Source organism: Macrobrachium rosenbergii, chromosome 13 (genome assembly GCF_040412425.1).
Source record: "Macrobrachium rosenbergii isolate ZJJX-2024 chromosome 13, ASM4041242v1, whole genome shotgun sequence".
NCBI lineage: Eukaryota > Metazoa > Arthropoda > Malacostraca > Decapoda > Palaemonidae > Macrobrachium > Macrobrachium rosenbergii.
Window position 1 is genome coordinate 49,493,299 of NC_089753.1, and position 16,238 is coordinate 49,509,536.

At 37.4% G+C, this 16,238-nt stretch overlaps 1 protein-coding gene across 1 annotated transcript; it reads right to left on the minus strand.

Annotated features, from left to right (window-relative positions):
- Positions 1-5,798: 5,798 nt before the first annotated feature.
- On the minus strand, positions 5,799-6,170 carry LOC136844802 (alpha-S1-casein-like). The gene has a single exon (XM_067114041.1). The coding sequence runs from the start codon at positions 6,168-6,170 to the stop codon at positions 5,799-5,801; it is 372 nt and encodes a 123-aa protein (XP_066970142.1).
- Positions 6,171-16,238: the final 10,068 nt, after the last annotated feature.

Sequence of the window (16,238 nt, forward strand, 5' to 3'; positions counted from 1 at the left end):
GGTAACATATATGAAAATATATTCCTTCCGAGGTAGAGTGAATTGGATATTAAAGGACGTTTGTAGCTTTGATTGATTATATATATATATATATATATATATATATATATATATATATATATATATATATATATATATATATATATATATATATATATATATATTATGTATATGTGTATGTATAACTGAATCATAAAGATATGGAATGTGATGAATGTATAAACAATGCCTCAAAGGAAAAGGAAACAGAGTGGTTGCTAGGCCTTTTTACACAACGATCCTTTACCAGCAGACTAATGAAAAATATAAAAATAAGTTTACAAGAAAGCTCACATAATTGACAGACAACATACAGATATCCCAGAGGGTGGGGATTATAAGGAACAGATGCACCCGGAATCCAACACAGGTGAAGAATTATTGGCTACCAAAACAAAGGTAAATCTTTGAGAGGTTTTACAAAGAATTGGGCCCAACGGGCTCAAAAGCGGAGAGGAGTCAATTGAAGGATTATACAGATGAAGAGGCTGACCACCAAAAATGGCCGTGGAAAGAATAAGCTGATTACATATTTATAAAAGTACAACACTTAAAATATTCTCCTTTTTGGTAAACAATAACAATTTTTGCAAAATGAACATTTTCAAAAAACTATTAAACATACAAATACATAGAAAATATGTATAAGGTAACTAATTAGTAATTAAGTCAGTGATTTTCTCTTTAATTAAGGTTATTCTTGAACATTTTACTAACACAGGGTTCCAAATAATACATGCCGGGGCTAAAGTTGAAATTACAGCTGGAAGTAAGCTGTATAACTGCAGATTCTAAAAGATTTCATGAAGAGAGATCTTCTGATTTGGCAATCACTGAACTGTCAGTCCAATTGATCCTGTGGAAGTTTTCACTTGAATGAATATTGCATTGGATGTTTGCCCAGTTTTAATTCTCGCTTCTAAATCCTTACTAGATTGACCTACATAAAAAGAAGAGCAGTCCAAGCATGGAATTTTATATATTATATATATGTTATTGCTTTCCTTAGGGCTATTGTTATTAACTTTCCTTTTAGTGTGTTATTATAGGAAAAAAACAGGTTGACATTAAAAGATTTTAACAATGATTGTATGGTTTCAAAACCACTAAAATAAGGAAGGCTAAGAATGTTCTTAGGGTTTCTTTCTCCATGTTACTTTCACTATAAAACTTTTTTGTGGGCTTAATTATAGCAAATGTTTAGTATATATGTGAAGGGTAACATAAACCTATCTCTATTTTTCTTATGGATTCCATTTCTTGATCCAAATACTGGGGACTGGCAATGCACAATGCTCTTAAAAACAGAAAAAATGGATATATTGATATTAAGGTGGTAGCCTGAAAAGAAATGTACATAGTTAAGTTGTTGATTGGTTTCCTACAAATACTGAACTTGCATTGAAATAGTTCTCTATGTATTCAAACATCTAAGAAAGGGAGGCAAATGTCTTTTTCTAATTCTAAAGTAAATTTAATGGATGGTACATGGTTATTCAAATTAGAGAGTAAATCATTTACATCAATACCAGCAGGCAAAATAGCTAAAATATCGTCAATATATCTATACCACTTTAAAGGGGTATAAATGATATTAGGTAAATATCGTTTTTCAAAGAATTCCATGTACAAGTTTAAGAGGAGTGGCGATAAAATGTTGCCCATTGCCATACCAAATATTTGTTGGTAGAATTCAGCATTGTATAAAAACTTGCAATTACAAATGCACAACCTAGTGAGTGAAATAATATGACTTACAGGTAGAGGAATTCACGATGGATTAGTTCGTTACTAAGATACGCTCTAAAATAGAATCTATAGGGACTTTAGTAAAATGAGAACAAACATCAAAACTAACAAATCTATCAGTGGGGCAAAAAGTGATTTTGTTTAATTTATCACCTAAATCTAGTGAATTATATATATGTGAGAACCGGAGGTAGTTCCAAGTAACGGGGACAAGACCTATGCAATATATTTTGAAAGTTTATATGATATTGAGCCAACAGTGCTGATAATAGGCCGCATAAGATTATTTTGTGCGTTTTTATTAATCCGTACAAGTCAGGTAACGAGAGAAATTTTACTGACAACGGATATACTAATTTTTTATCTTTAAGGATTTTTTTCACTATGCTTTTGAAACGTTTTATGACTTGATCAAGGGGGTTTTTTGTTAGTTTTTTGTAAGTCGTATCATCATCTAGTAAGACTTGCATACGTGATATGTAGTCAGCTTTATCTAAAATTACAGTACTATTCGACTTATCAGCTTTTGTGATGTATATTGTATTGTCTTAATAAAATCGGTCAAACTTTTCTTATAACGAGCAGGGAAATTATTTTCATGACTAACATTGGCAGCTCCATAAACTAACCTTTAATTATGTCAGCATGATATTGAGGAAGATCACAATATTTTTCGAATTTACATAGGAACGACGCAATCGTTAAAACAGTGTCTATTCGATATAGAGAAAGATAAAAATCTGAGTGCACTCACAACATTTTCACTTATTTCTTTACTTGACAAGTTTACAACACAATCATTACGTGCACTATTAGCCCAGTCACTGCTGACAATAAGATTATTTAGTTTTCTGTCCAGTTTTCTTGTTAGGGCATCTGTAGTCCTACGAAGTTTTCCGTATATTTCTAGTCGCAGCGAGTCTTTCCAGTCACCCGATATAGAATGACTGAATGAAAGTCTAGCTTTTTCTAATTCCTTAAATTTTTCCTTCTCTTCTTGCTTTGCGGCTGCTATGTGGCGTTTCAACATCAGGGCACTGCATTCATTGAATGGGTGATTGTCATATCTGCTTAAACGGCGTGGTAGCAAAGATTTAGGAAAAACTTGTTCAGACAGGCACTTCTTCAGGAACTTTAATTGAATTCTGATCGAATGCACATCTCAAAAGATGAAATAGGAAAGCGCAAGTAAATTGGTATTGCCTTGAACAGGAAAGAATTTCCAAAAATTGATACTTCTATGAAGAGACTAGGATTTTCAGCAACTGATACTTCCATGAACAGGCTAGAATTTTCAGAACTGATGCTTCCATGAACAGACTAGAATTTTCAGCAACTGATACTTCTATGAACACACTGGGGTTTTCAGCAACTCACACTTCCATGAAGAGGCTAGAATTTTCAGCAACTGATACTTCCATGAACAGGCTAGAATTTTCAGCAACTGATACTTCCATGAACGGGCTAGAATTTTCAGCAACTGATACTTCCATAAAAGGCTAGAATTTTCAGCAACTGATACTTCTATGAACAGAATAGGATTTTCAGCAACTGATACTTCTATGGACAGACTAGGATCTTCAGCAACTGATACTTCCATGAACAGGCTAGATTTTTCAGCAACTGATACTTCTATGAATAGACTAGGATTTTCAGCAACTGATACTTCCATGAAGATGCTAGAATTTTCAGCAACTGATACTTCTATGAACAGACTAGGATTTTCAGCAACTGATACTTCTATGAATAGACTAGGATTTTCAGCAACTGATACTTCCATGAAGAGGCTAGAATTTTCAGCAACTGATACTTCCATGAAGAGGCTAGAATTTTCAGCAACTGATACTTCTATGAACAGGCTAGGATTTTCAGCAACTGATACTTACATGAACAGAATAGGATTTTCAGAAACTGATACTTCCATGAAGAGGCTAGAATTTTCAGCAAATGATATTTCCATGAAGATGCTAGAATTTTCAGTAACTGATACTTTCATGAAGAGGCTAGGATTTTCAGAAACTGATACTTCCATGAAGAGGCTAGAATTTTCAGCAACTGATACTTCCATGAACAGGCTAGAATTTTCAGCAACTGACACTTCCATGAACAGGCTGATACTCCCATGAATAGACTACGATTTTCAGCAACTGATACTTCCATGAACGGGCTAGAATTATCAGCAACTGAAACTTCCATGAAGAGGCTAGAATTTTCAGCAACTGATATTTCCATGAAGAGGCTAGAATTTTCAGCAACTCACTTCTATGAACAGACCAGGATCTTCAGCAACTGATACTTCCATGAACACACTATGGTTTTCAGTAACTGATACTTCCATGAAGAGGCTAGAATTTTCAGCAACTGATACTTCCATGAAGAGGCTAGAATTTTCAGCAACTGATACTTCCATGAAGAGGCTAGAATTTTCAGCAACTGATACTCCCATGAAGAGGCTAGAATTTTCAGCAACTGATATTTCTATGAGGAGGCTAGAATTTTCAGCAACTGATACTTCCATGAAGAAGATTTTCAGGCATCCAGACATTTTCAGCAACTGATACTTCTATAGATTTTCTCCCATGAGCAGACTAGAATTTTCAGCAACTGATACTTCCATGAAGAGGCTGAAACTTACATGAAGATATTTTCCATGAAGAAGGCAAGAATTTTCAGCAACTGATACATCCATGAATACACTAAGGTTTTCAGCAACTGATACTTCCATGAATAGACTAGGAATTTTCAGCAACTGATACTCCATGAAGAGGCTAGAATTTTCAGCCATGAAGAGCAGACAACAGAGAATTTTCAGCAACTGATATTTCCATGAAGAGGCCAGAATTTTCAGCAACTGATACTTTATGGATAGACTAGAATTCTCGGCAACTGATAGTTCCATGAACAGGCTAGAATAGTTCCATGAACAGACAGCAACTGAAACTTACATGAAGAGGCTAGAATTTTCAATTTTCATGAAGAGGCTAGAATTTTCAGCAACTGATACTTCCATGAAGAGGCTAGAATTTTCAGCAACTGAAACTTACATGAAAGATACTCCCATGAACTAGAATTTTCAGCAACAACTGACACTTGCATGGGAAAACTAGACTTTTCAGCAACTGATACTTCCATGAACAGGCTAGAATTTTCAGCAACTGATACTTCCATGAAGAGCTCCATGAAGAATTTTCAGCAAATGATATTTCCATGAAGAGGCTAGAATTTTCAGCAACAGATACTCCCATGAAACAGGCTTCAGCAACTGATATTTCTATGAGGAGGCTAGAATTTTCAGCAACTGATATTTCCATGAAGAGGCTAGGATTTTCAGAATGATACATCCATGAATACACTAAGGTTTTCAGCAACTGATACTTCTATGGATAGACTAGAATTCTCGGCAACTGATAGTTCCATGAACAGGCTAGAACTTTCAGCAACTGATAGTTCCATGAACAGACTAGAATTTTCAGCAACTGATACTTCCATGAACAGACTAGAATTTTCAGCAACTGATACTTCCATGAACAGACTAGAATTTTCAGCAACTGACACTTCCATGAACAGGCTAGAATTTTCAGCAACTGATACTTCCATGAAGAGGCTAGAATTTTCAGCGACTGGAACTTCCATGAACACACTAGGGTTTTCAGCAAGTGATACTTCCATGAAAAGGCTAGAATTTCCGCAACTGATATTTCCATGAACAGGCTAGAATTTTCAGCAACTGATACTTCCATGAAGAGGCTAGAATTTTCAGCTTCCAGATGAACACAGGTTTTCAGCAAGTGATATTTCCATGAAAAGGCTGATACTTCCATGAAGCAACTGATACTTAGGAATTTTCAGCAACTGATACTTCCATGAAGAAGCTAGAATTTTCATGAAAGTCTAGAATTTTCAGCAACTTCCATGAAGAGGTTAGAATTTTCAACAATTGATATTTCCATGAAGGGGCTAGAATTTTCAGCAACTGACACTTCCATGAAGAGGCTAGAATTTTCAGCAACTTATATTTCCATGAAGAGACTAGAATTTTCAGCAACTGATACTTCCATGAACGGGCTAGAATTTTCAGCAACTGGTACTTCCATGAAGAGGCTAGAATTTTCAGCAACTAATATTTCCATGAAGAGGCTAGAATTTTCAGCAACTGATACTTCCATGAACGGGCTAGAATTTTCAGCAACTGATACTTCCATGAAGAGGCTAGAATTTTCAGCAACTAATATTTCCATGAAGAGGCTAGAATTTTCAGCAACTGATACTTCCATGAACGGGCTAGAATTTTCAGCAACTGATACTTCCATGAAGAGGCTAGAATTTTCAGCAACTGATACTTCCTTGAACAGGCTAGAATTTTCAGCAACCGATACGTCCATGAACAGGCTAGAATTTTCAGTAACCTTTCTGACTTGTTCCGTGATCCCAGTCACCTCAGGTGATTGTTTATACCAGTGAGAACTTTTAAATCACTGTCAAGGCCGGGAAGCAACAATTACTTCTAATTCTCTGATATCATACAGTTGCAAACAACAGCTGCGCACATCAGCGCCGTTAAGAACTTTTGAACTTGTGTTCTATCATTTTCAAAAAAAAAAAAAAAAAAAAAAACCGGTGCTAAAAGGTATTCATGGTAAGGCTGTGTTTGCACAAATAATTGTATTTCTTTTACCTCGTAGATAGGGTAGTGCTGTCGGGATGCACTGTAAACATTACTTAAGGTTCTTTGCCGCATCCCTTCAGCCCCTAACTGCAACCCATTTCATTTCCCTTACTGAACCTCCGCTCACATTCTCTTCCTCCCATCGTACTTTCCTCAACCCTCTCCTAACAGTTGGCCCATAGTGCAACTGTGAGGTTTTCCTCCTGTTACATCTTTAAGATTTTTTACTCTCAATGTCCCTTTCAGCGCTGAATGATCTCACAGGTCCCAGCACTTGGTTTTTGGCCTATATTTTTTATTCAGTTCCATTCCACATACTTCTTTTAAGAAGAAACTTGCAAACGTTAAAAAAAACGCATTACATATATTTAGATAAAAAATCACTCGCTCTAAATAAGGATTGCTGAAAAGACTAGCAAAATGAATTTGCATCTGAAATAGATATAGGCACATCAGTGATTTCATGCACCAAATGATGACAAAACACAAATTTGTGACTTATTTCGAGAATCGATGGAATTTATGTTATTCTGGAGTACGTTGGTCAAGGCGTGACAAGTTTTGTGATTTTTGATGACAAAGTTTTGTTTGTGCAAGGTGTCTCTCTGATCTCTGTCATCATAGCTGTTAGATATTTTTATGGATGAAGTATTCACAGAAGTTAGAATAAGGCCTGGAGGCTTGGTTGCAAAGGTACAGAACAAGGAAAGGGTTTGTGAATGGACTGTGGCGTAGCTGATGGTGCAGTGATAGTTCATAATAGTGAAGAAAAGCTACAGAGATTAATAAAAGAATTTTAATATGTTTGTGTGATTACAAGATAAGGTTCCAATATTTGCAAGAGTTACTAGTAAGCAGGAATATGGAAAAGTGATTGTTTATATTTATGGTGAAATAATGCAAGTGGTTGACGTCTATAGGTATTCATGTTCAAATGTTTGTTTTTTTCTGCCTGCTGTTGTTTATTTTTCAGTAGATGATATAAGATGAATGAAGATTGTTTTTGTTGTTTTCCCCTCCTTTGGTAAATAACAGAATAGTTAAAGTAAGGAAGGTAGCTGGATCTTTGCAAAAGCTCTGTGAATGAAGAATAGTGTCTGCAAAAGCCAAAGTTGTAATATATGTGAAGTAAATGATGAGCCAGCTCTCCTTTATGGAGGTGAAGTATCAGTTTGAATACAAATGATAAAAACGGTAAAAATTGTTAAAATGACGCAAGAAGGATATGTTTTCCTTTATTTGCACAAAGAAATGTGTCCGCAGTTCTGCCAGACATTCAGCTTTTTGCTTCACCTGTTCTGTTCTGTGATTTATCTCTTCTTTCATTCTGCCATCATCCACTACATTAACTCCCTAATACCTGCATGAACCAACAGTTTCCATTCTTCCACTATCCATAATATTATTTCTCCTTCCAGGCTTCTTTTTATCATCCTAACCTTACTTTTATCAAATTTAATCTCAATTTTCACGTCTTGCAAACCATCTCAGAATCTTTTATCATTATATGGAGCTTCTTCTCACTATCACCAATCAACACCATCTACAACCATCAGCCATATCATTCAGACCCCCTTGAAATGTCGGACGACTTTGCATCTATATCTCCTGTTTCTCTTACTTCTCTCACCCTTCCATCCATGAAAATACCTGAGGTTCACTGTAACAACAAACAAGTATGTAAATGTCATGTGTGCGCTTGTTAAAATTTCATCCTAAAACTAGTTACGGATCTCAACAAATTGCCCTCTACACCTTACACCCTTAAGACCCTCCTCCTAGGATCTTCATAAAATTTCTCTACAAAGTTTTTCTTTTGTATACAGTTTTCCCCTTTACTTTTTAAGGTTTGGTACAATGATCTTTAGCGGATTTCTCTGTAACCTTTTCTGCAAATAAAGTTTTCCCCTTTACTTCAAAAAATTTGGATACAACCGATTCAAAAACTGTTTGTAATCCTATTGCCTTCTCCCTTGTCTAAACCAGCACTATTCATCTCTGTCAGACCCTCTGTTAAGTCTGAAGTTCTCAATCAAAACCGAGCTGTACATTTTTCCTAGCTATCCTTAATACTTTTTTGCCATGATAATTCTTGCAGTCACTTTTGTCACTTATCCCTTATACAAAGACACAATTGTCCCACTCGCTTTTTCCCCTAGACAGTTTTCTCATTCAGACATGCCTTGCATTGACAGATCAGCCTCTCAGTTACGCTATCACCACCACACCACAATATCTCACTGGTATTCTCATCAGTCTTTGATACATTTCTGTTTCGTTCATCAATCTTATGATCACTATCTAAACATTGTAAAACGTTGCTTCTACACACATTCTGAAGCTTGCGTTAATCCCTATTCTATTTGGTACAGTGAACGACTCTTCCAAATACCCACTGGATCCACTGTCACAGGATTGCATTCTTTTCAAAGGGCATCTCTCAGTTTGCATATTTTATTCTGACAATCCTTTGCCCATTTCCCTTGCTTCCTTCTTCTAGCAACCTCGCCCTTGAAGACTTACTGAGGCACCAGAAGGCTGCACCCCATAGAGGGGTAGTGCCATCAGTGCATCTCGCGTAGTTCATTGTAGGCATTACTTAAAGTTCTTTGCAACGTCCCTTTGGACCCTAGTTGCAACCCCTTTCATTCCTTTCACTGTACCTCCGTTCACCTTCTCTTTCTTCCATCTTACTTTCCTCAACCCTCTCCCAACAGTTGATTCATAGTGCAACTACGAGGTTTTCCTCTTGTTACACCTTGAAAAACTTTTTACTCACAATTTCCCTTTCAGCGCTGAATGACCTCAGAGGTCCTAGCGCTTGTCCTTTGGCCTAATTTTAAATCCCATTCCATTCCAGAAGATTTTGGTGCTTTTGAAGTCACCCCTCACCCCCTCCCCATAGAAAAAAAGTATGATGAAAAAATAAATACCCTGGGTTAACTACATTAACTTGTTCTAGGAGTACGTGGGCAGTTATTCATGGTTTTCACTCCACTAACTCTTCTGTTACCATTATATCATTTGTTCATTCATATGATTAATAGCAAATGCCGATACGTGTCACGTCAGTAATCAAAGTAATACAGCATTAAAAACCATTCAGGCTAAAAGAAGACTTACTATCTGAAATTCTAAACTTAGTCGATTATCTGTGGAGTAAATAAACACTGATGCATACATTGCTGTTTTATATATATATATATTATATATATATATATATATATATATATATATATATATATATATATATATATATATATATGTGTCTTGTGGGTTTTACATAAGAGGTTCAAATGCATTTTACTGTTTCATTCTCTCTCTGGTGTTTTGATTCTGCAATCATTTAAGGGTCGCTCGTACTTCCTGCGAGGCAATATTTACTTGAAATTATTAAATGGCCCTTTGCAAATATCCTAACAGTACCGCGTGCAGCACGCATGCACATGCATACATACATACACATGTTACACATGTATGTAATATATATATATATATATATATATATATATATATATATATATATATATATATATATATATGTGTGTGTGTGTGTGTGTGTGTGTATATACCTATATATATATGTGTGTGTGTATACATATATATGTATATATATATATATATATATATATATATATATATATATATATATATATATATATATATATATATATATATATATATATATATGTATATATGTATGTATGTATGTATGTATGCATGTGCATGCGTGCTGCACGCGATACAATTGGGATATTTAAAAAGGGGACATTTAATCACCTCCAAGTAGATATTGCCTCGCATGAAGTACGAACTACCCTTAAATGACCGCAGGATCAAAAAGACTAGAGAGAGAATGAAATAGCAAAATGCATCTGAACCTCTTATGTAAAACTCACAAGACAAGCTCCGTGTTGACAGCTGACAATATTCGCTTCATCAGCTAATATATAGTATGAAATCCCTGCTAGTGAGTGATCATGCATAGAGATTAGTAGACAAAGAGCCATCTACTCTCGCTCTCTCTCTGTCGTTTTGTTCTTCAGTGCCAAATGACCTTTCCATTTATAATTTATTGGTAAATAAATTCTCTCTCTCTCTCTCTGTCTGTCTGTCTCTCTGTCTGTCTCTCTCTCTCCTTTTCTAAAATTCCGACGGTCGTTCCGGACGACTCGACCCAGTTTGTGTCTGTATCCCCTCCAAAAGCTTGGGGTTCCATTAGGAAGCGAAGGAGGGAGAGAGAGAGGCTGTGTGAGCTGGATAAGGTCGGTGGCTCACACCTGTTTCAGTCACCTTCAAACGACTTTCGCTTGTAATCTGCGGCAGCAGCAGCAGCAGAGTTGGGTTGCTCTCCGGCGTACCAGGAAGACCCAGAATAGCATGTCACATAAATCCTGAGCATATAATTGAGAGTAATTCCAATGCGTTCACCTGTTGGACACCTGTTGCCGTGATCAGAGCTGACAAATGGAATATGCGAAAATGGGACGAGGGGAGAGGAACGTTCGCTCTTTATTTTGGCAATGGGAACGTCCATTTTTTCTTTTTTTGAACCGCAGGGACGGTTTCTTCAGTCTTGGGAATGCGTCACTGAAAAACGTTTCAGTCCAGGCACTAGCTACTCTTCTAGTAATAAGTCTAAGTCAAACAATGATTGGTTTGATATTGAAAAGTTAGATAGAAGTATTTCCTCGTCAAAGGCTCTGTCAGTCTCATTCTGTATTGTGTGCTGAGACGTGTCGCCATATATAAGTATTTGAGATTTCAGTTACTGCTTCTGATTCCTGTCGAGCCCAACTTGCATTTTAATGCCCGCGGGAAAATGATTTACTTCTAACTCTCTCCAACAGTCTCCTTGGTGTTTCGGTTTCACAATAATTTGTGTTGTATTTTATACTGCGATACAAGACGGTACTTGATACTTTTGAGATGGAAAAAAAATTTTCGTTTTCTTGAGGACCATGCACAGTCTTTGGGAGTCATGGGGATCAAGCTGTTCCCCAGAGAGAGAGAGAGAGTATTGCCAAAACTATACAGATACGATTTTTGTTTTACTGATAACAGTTCACCAGCAGTGGTATAATTCGTGAATTGAATCTCATTAAATGGCGATGATTACCGGAAGTATGCCAGATTTACAGAACAACCTGAGGTCAGTAGCCTTTTAAGCTTGTTTCATATTTTCAGATTTTTCTCTCGGAATAGGCGAACAATCTGAAGTCAATAACCTTTTAATCGTGTTGAATATTTTCAGATTGTTTTCTCAGAACAGGCGAGAAATACAGGTTTGTTAGCGGATGTAAGTCCAAGAGGGTTTAAAGGCGACTTTTTATTATATCCGTGTTGTAAGGACTAAAATGGAATAAAGGGCTTATTTCTTCCTTGTGCTGGATAGAACGAACGTAGGGCAAAGAACCCAGGACGGTATAGAGCCTGAGATTAAAACAGGCTGGACTCTAGAACCTGAGACGACAAATGCAGGACGAACTCTCAGAGCATTAGACGACGAAAGCACGACAGACTCTTGGAACCTGAGATGATGAATGCAGGCCAGACTCTTACAGCTTTAGACAACTCGCGCAGGTCGGACTCCTAGAGCCTGAGACGACAAATGCAGGTCTCTAAGATTAAACAGGCCTAACATAGTGTACAAAGCCCACATGTGCCACTTGTACAATTTGCTTTGCACATAACCACTTGATAAAATCACTGTATGTTATTTGCTTTACACACCATTACTTGATAGTTCACTGTATGTAACTATAGTACGTTCAAGATACTCTTTGAACGCAAAAGGGGGAGGGGAGATGTGAATTACTGTAGGCCTATATATTACTGTATGTATATGCACTCTCTATGTCATGAACATTGTCTCTTGCTAACGCATGCGCGTGGATCTGCACTCTGCACATGCGCATGATTATTCTTCCTGCTTCTCTTGGGGCGAGTTGTACACCTCGCAGTACCCTCTCCATGTATACTTGTTTGCTGCATGGAATAAAGCAACTTATGACTCGGGATATTATTTCTCCATCCCTGCAACCTTCAGTCTTCTCCTACAAGACATCATCACAAATCACGAATACCGATACTCATACCCATACCCATATCCGTATCATACCCATGCCCATATCTGAACCATACCAATACCCATACCAATACCCTTATCCTTACCATACCCATACCCATACTCATATCCATTCCATACCTATACCCATACCCATACCCATACCATACTATTCCCATACCCATACCCATATTCATAACCATATCAATACCATATCCATACCCATACAATACCCATACCATACCCACAGCTAAATCAACCTTTCTAATAATAGTCAGCAATAGTCTATGGGCAGTACCAATAGTTCTTCATTGGAGGGTGGGTAGAGCTCTCGGCTAGCACGCTGTTGACCCACCGTTCGACTCTCCGAGCGGCCAATGAAGAATTAGAGGAATTTATTTCTGGTGATAGAAATTCATTTCTCGTCTTAATGTGGTTCGGATTCCACAATGAGTTATAGGTCCCTTTGCTAGGTAACCAGTTGGTTCTTAGCCACGTAAAATAAATCTAATCCTTCGGGCCAGCCCTAGGAGAGCTGTTAACCAGCTCAGTGGTCTGGTTAAACTAAGATATACTTAATTTCTTAACCCTGTTTACCTTCCGGTCATATACTAATAACTGACCATATCTTGGTGTAGGTGCAGGAGCAGCTGCTGATGGGTTTTGAACCAATGCTGATGCCATTGGCGGTTCCGGACCAATACCAGTAGTGCCTGCTGTTGTTCTAGAATTACCCACTGAAAATAACAAAGCTCAGCCAAAAATCTTTTGTTATATACTATTGGGTAACTTAATGTTGAAAATTTCTGGACAGTTAAAATATTATTCTTGAAAGACGTCTTCACAACTCCAGGACCCTTTGAAGCAGTCTTCAGCTCCTGAAGCATTCCTGGAGAAATGCCCATTGGACTGTAACGTCTTCTTAAATCTTAAAGACTCCAGTTGTGTAATAGGTGGTTCATAGTTACCACATGAGGTTAATTAAACACTTCATAAATTCTGAAGGTCAAGCAAGTTATATTTTGATTTGAAAAACCCATACATTACTTTTATAAAAAAAAAAAAATTATGTCCTTACAAATCTATAAAGATTTGGTTAAAAGTACTCAACCTCAGTACATTTTATTTCATCATAAAACATGGAAATGGGGAGAGGGAAGGGGGCGGAGGGAAGAGGGATGGGAAAAGAGGAAGGGGAGGGGAGGGGGGAAAGGGATGGAATGGGGAAGGGAAGGGAGAAGGGGGGAGGAAGGATGGGAAAGGAGGGGGAGGAGGAAGGGGCAAGAGGAGGGATGGGAAGGGAGGGGAAAGGGCAATGGGAGGGAGGGAAGGGCAATGGGATGGGAAGGGAAGGGGAGGGGAGGGGAAAGGGATGGAAGGGGGAAAGGGAAGGGGAGAGGAAGGGAAGGGAGGTATGGGAAAGGAGGGGAGGAGGAAGGGACAAGGGGAGGAAAGGGAAGGGATGGGGAAACGAGGGGAGGGGAGGAGAGGGAGGGAAGGGGGAGTGAAAGGGGAGGGGAGGGACACATAAATACACACACAGAAAGGCAGCCAAGGAAATTAATATAATAGAAGGGGAAGGGGAGGGACACACAAACACGCACAACACACACACAAAGTCAGCCAAGGAAATTAATATAATTGATTTTAGATTTTCGTTATGTAAGGCGGATGATAATTCTTAATTTTTTCTATTTGTCTTCAAATCATTTAGTTTCGTGTTAATTTTTGAATGCGGGAGGCATTATAAGTCAGTTTAATAGGAAATATATTGTTTTTCTCACTTCATAATTTACTTGATGTCTAGAGGATTGTACAGATATTTTTACAGGCATAAGCTGTTGGTATGAGAGCACTGTATCGCTCTCTAAAGGGGTCATAGATTCCGACTTCAAATGCCATTGGAATATTTTAAGAAGTCATCGACGAATCAGCATTTCAGACAAACAGAGAATTCTGGAAGACGGAACTGTCGCTAGATCTGGAAAGGACAAAATAGTTATGGAATTAAGATGAACCATTTCGCAGTTGGGAATTGTGACTCAGATTGGATTATCTAGTAAATGTTGTCCGAAGTGCTTAGTGAAAATGAAAAAATGCTGGAAACAAGATTTTAGATTGTGATGAAGGTAAACTACATGAAATATGGTGGTCTTGTATCTACTGTATTAGGCCGTATGTTTACACACAAGTACATTCTTCTCTGTGAAGTGGACTTGTATAACCATAGATTCTTCAAAGATTATATTGGAGGTGCTTGATTCCATAGCCACTTGAAGCTTGGAAATTAAAACAATAAAAATCCAGCCTTCGGTTGAATACCTGCTTCAGACAGTATTTTATCTTTTCAGAGGTCCATTTCTGTCGTTTTTCTTAGCGGAATCAAGCGATACTTGCATTCAAGAAAATGGCTATATGAGGTCATTTTTTTATCTTTCTAATAATAATAATAATAATACAGATTTTATTACCCAACTGAGGAGGAGATATGTTAATGCATCGGGGATAACGACATTAAAAAAGGAAATAGTACAAGTTTTAAATTTAGATCTTGTGATCTAGATATTCCAGGGGATAATATTCCTCATTGCCAATCTGGGTCATTTGCACATTATAATTGCATCACTCAATCAGACGAGCAAAAAAGGTTTTCCTAATCTCATACCTTAACCCATCATCTGTAGTTTTGAAACGACCGGTTTGATAAGGCTTTGAGATTCAAGAACACAAGGAAGTGGCCTTGAAATGAATCCTGAGCGTGTTTTGTACTCTCGGGGAGGATGTCCAAGGTGATTTTATATTTTTGTGCTCGAAGAGGCTGATGCCAAGGATAATAATAGTTTAGAAAACTATGTATCAGAAGTTAATGCAATCATTAAGACGTAAAATGATGTGTCAAAAGCGACTACGACCATTAAGTATGATGAAATAGTTTGAGGATGATTACTCAGTTGAACACATAAAAAAAGAGCAGTGATAGGATCATGCAATGTCAGCTTTATATATAATGGGTAGCCTACTCTTGTCTCTGAATGCCTAGATTCTGTCAGTAGTGTAAAGAGAGATATTATGCTTTCTGTCATCGGGACATGTCTTTTTGACACGTCTTCTTCAGATAGATATAATTTTACCTCAACCCTACACCATGAAAATAAAATGTTTGTAACTTATCTGTACTTGCTCTACTAATGAGAGACTGTAACTTAGATACGTACATATGAATGCCATGAATTTTATTGTGTAGAACCTGTAAGAATATATTCGTTTCGTCCATAAATCATGTAATAAGATATTGAGAGCCTCCATAAGTGTAGAACCTGTGCAAAACCCACATTTTGGATGACGTTTCTCACGTGGTAAGACATATGATCTCAACATGATGGTCTGGTACAGTCGCACAAATTGATGATCATGATAAATAGTTATATGGAGAGAGTCAGTATAAATAGGTAATGTTATAGGGAGACCAAATTCATGACCTGAGCACCGTGGGAAAATCATAATTCACAAATGAGGAAATGGTAGAGATAATGTGTCAAGTGGCTAGAAAGTAGAGAGAGATCACGGATTGCGGTGGTTTGGACATGTGATAAAAAAAAAGTGTGTAGGGTAGTAGCAGGGAAAAGACTTCCAGGAAGACCCAGGATATCATAGGAGGAGATAACTGATAACAGGTGGCGACCTAGGCAAGCTGAAAGCAGCCCAGGCAGAAAGAGC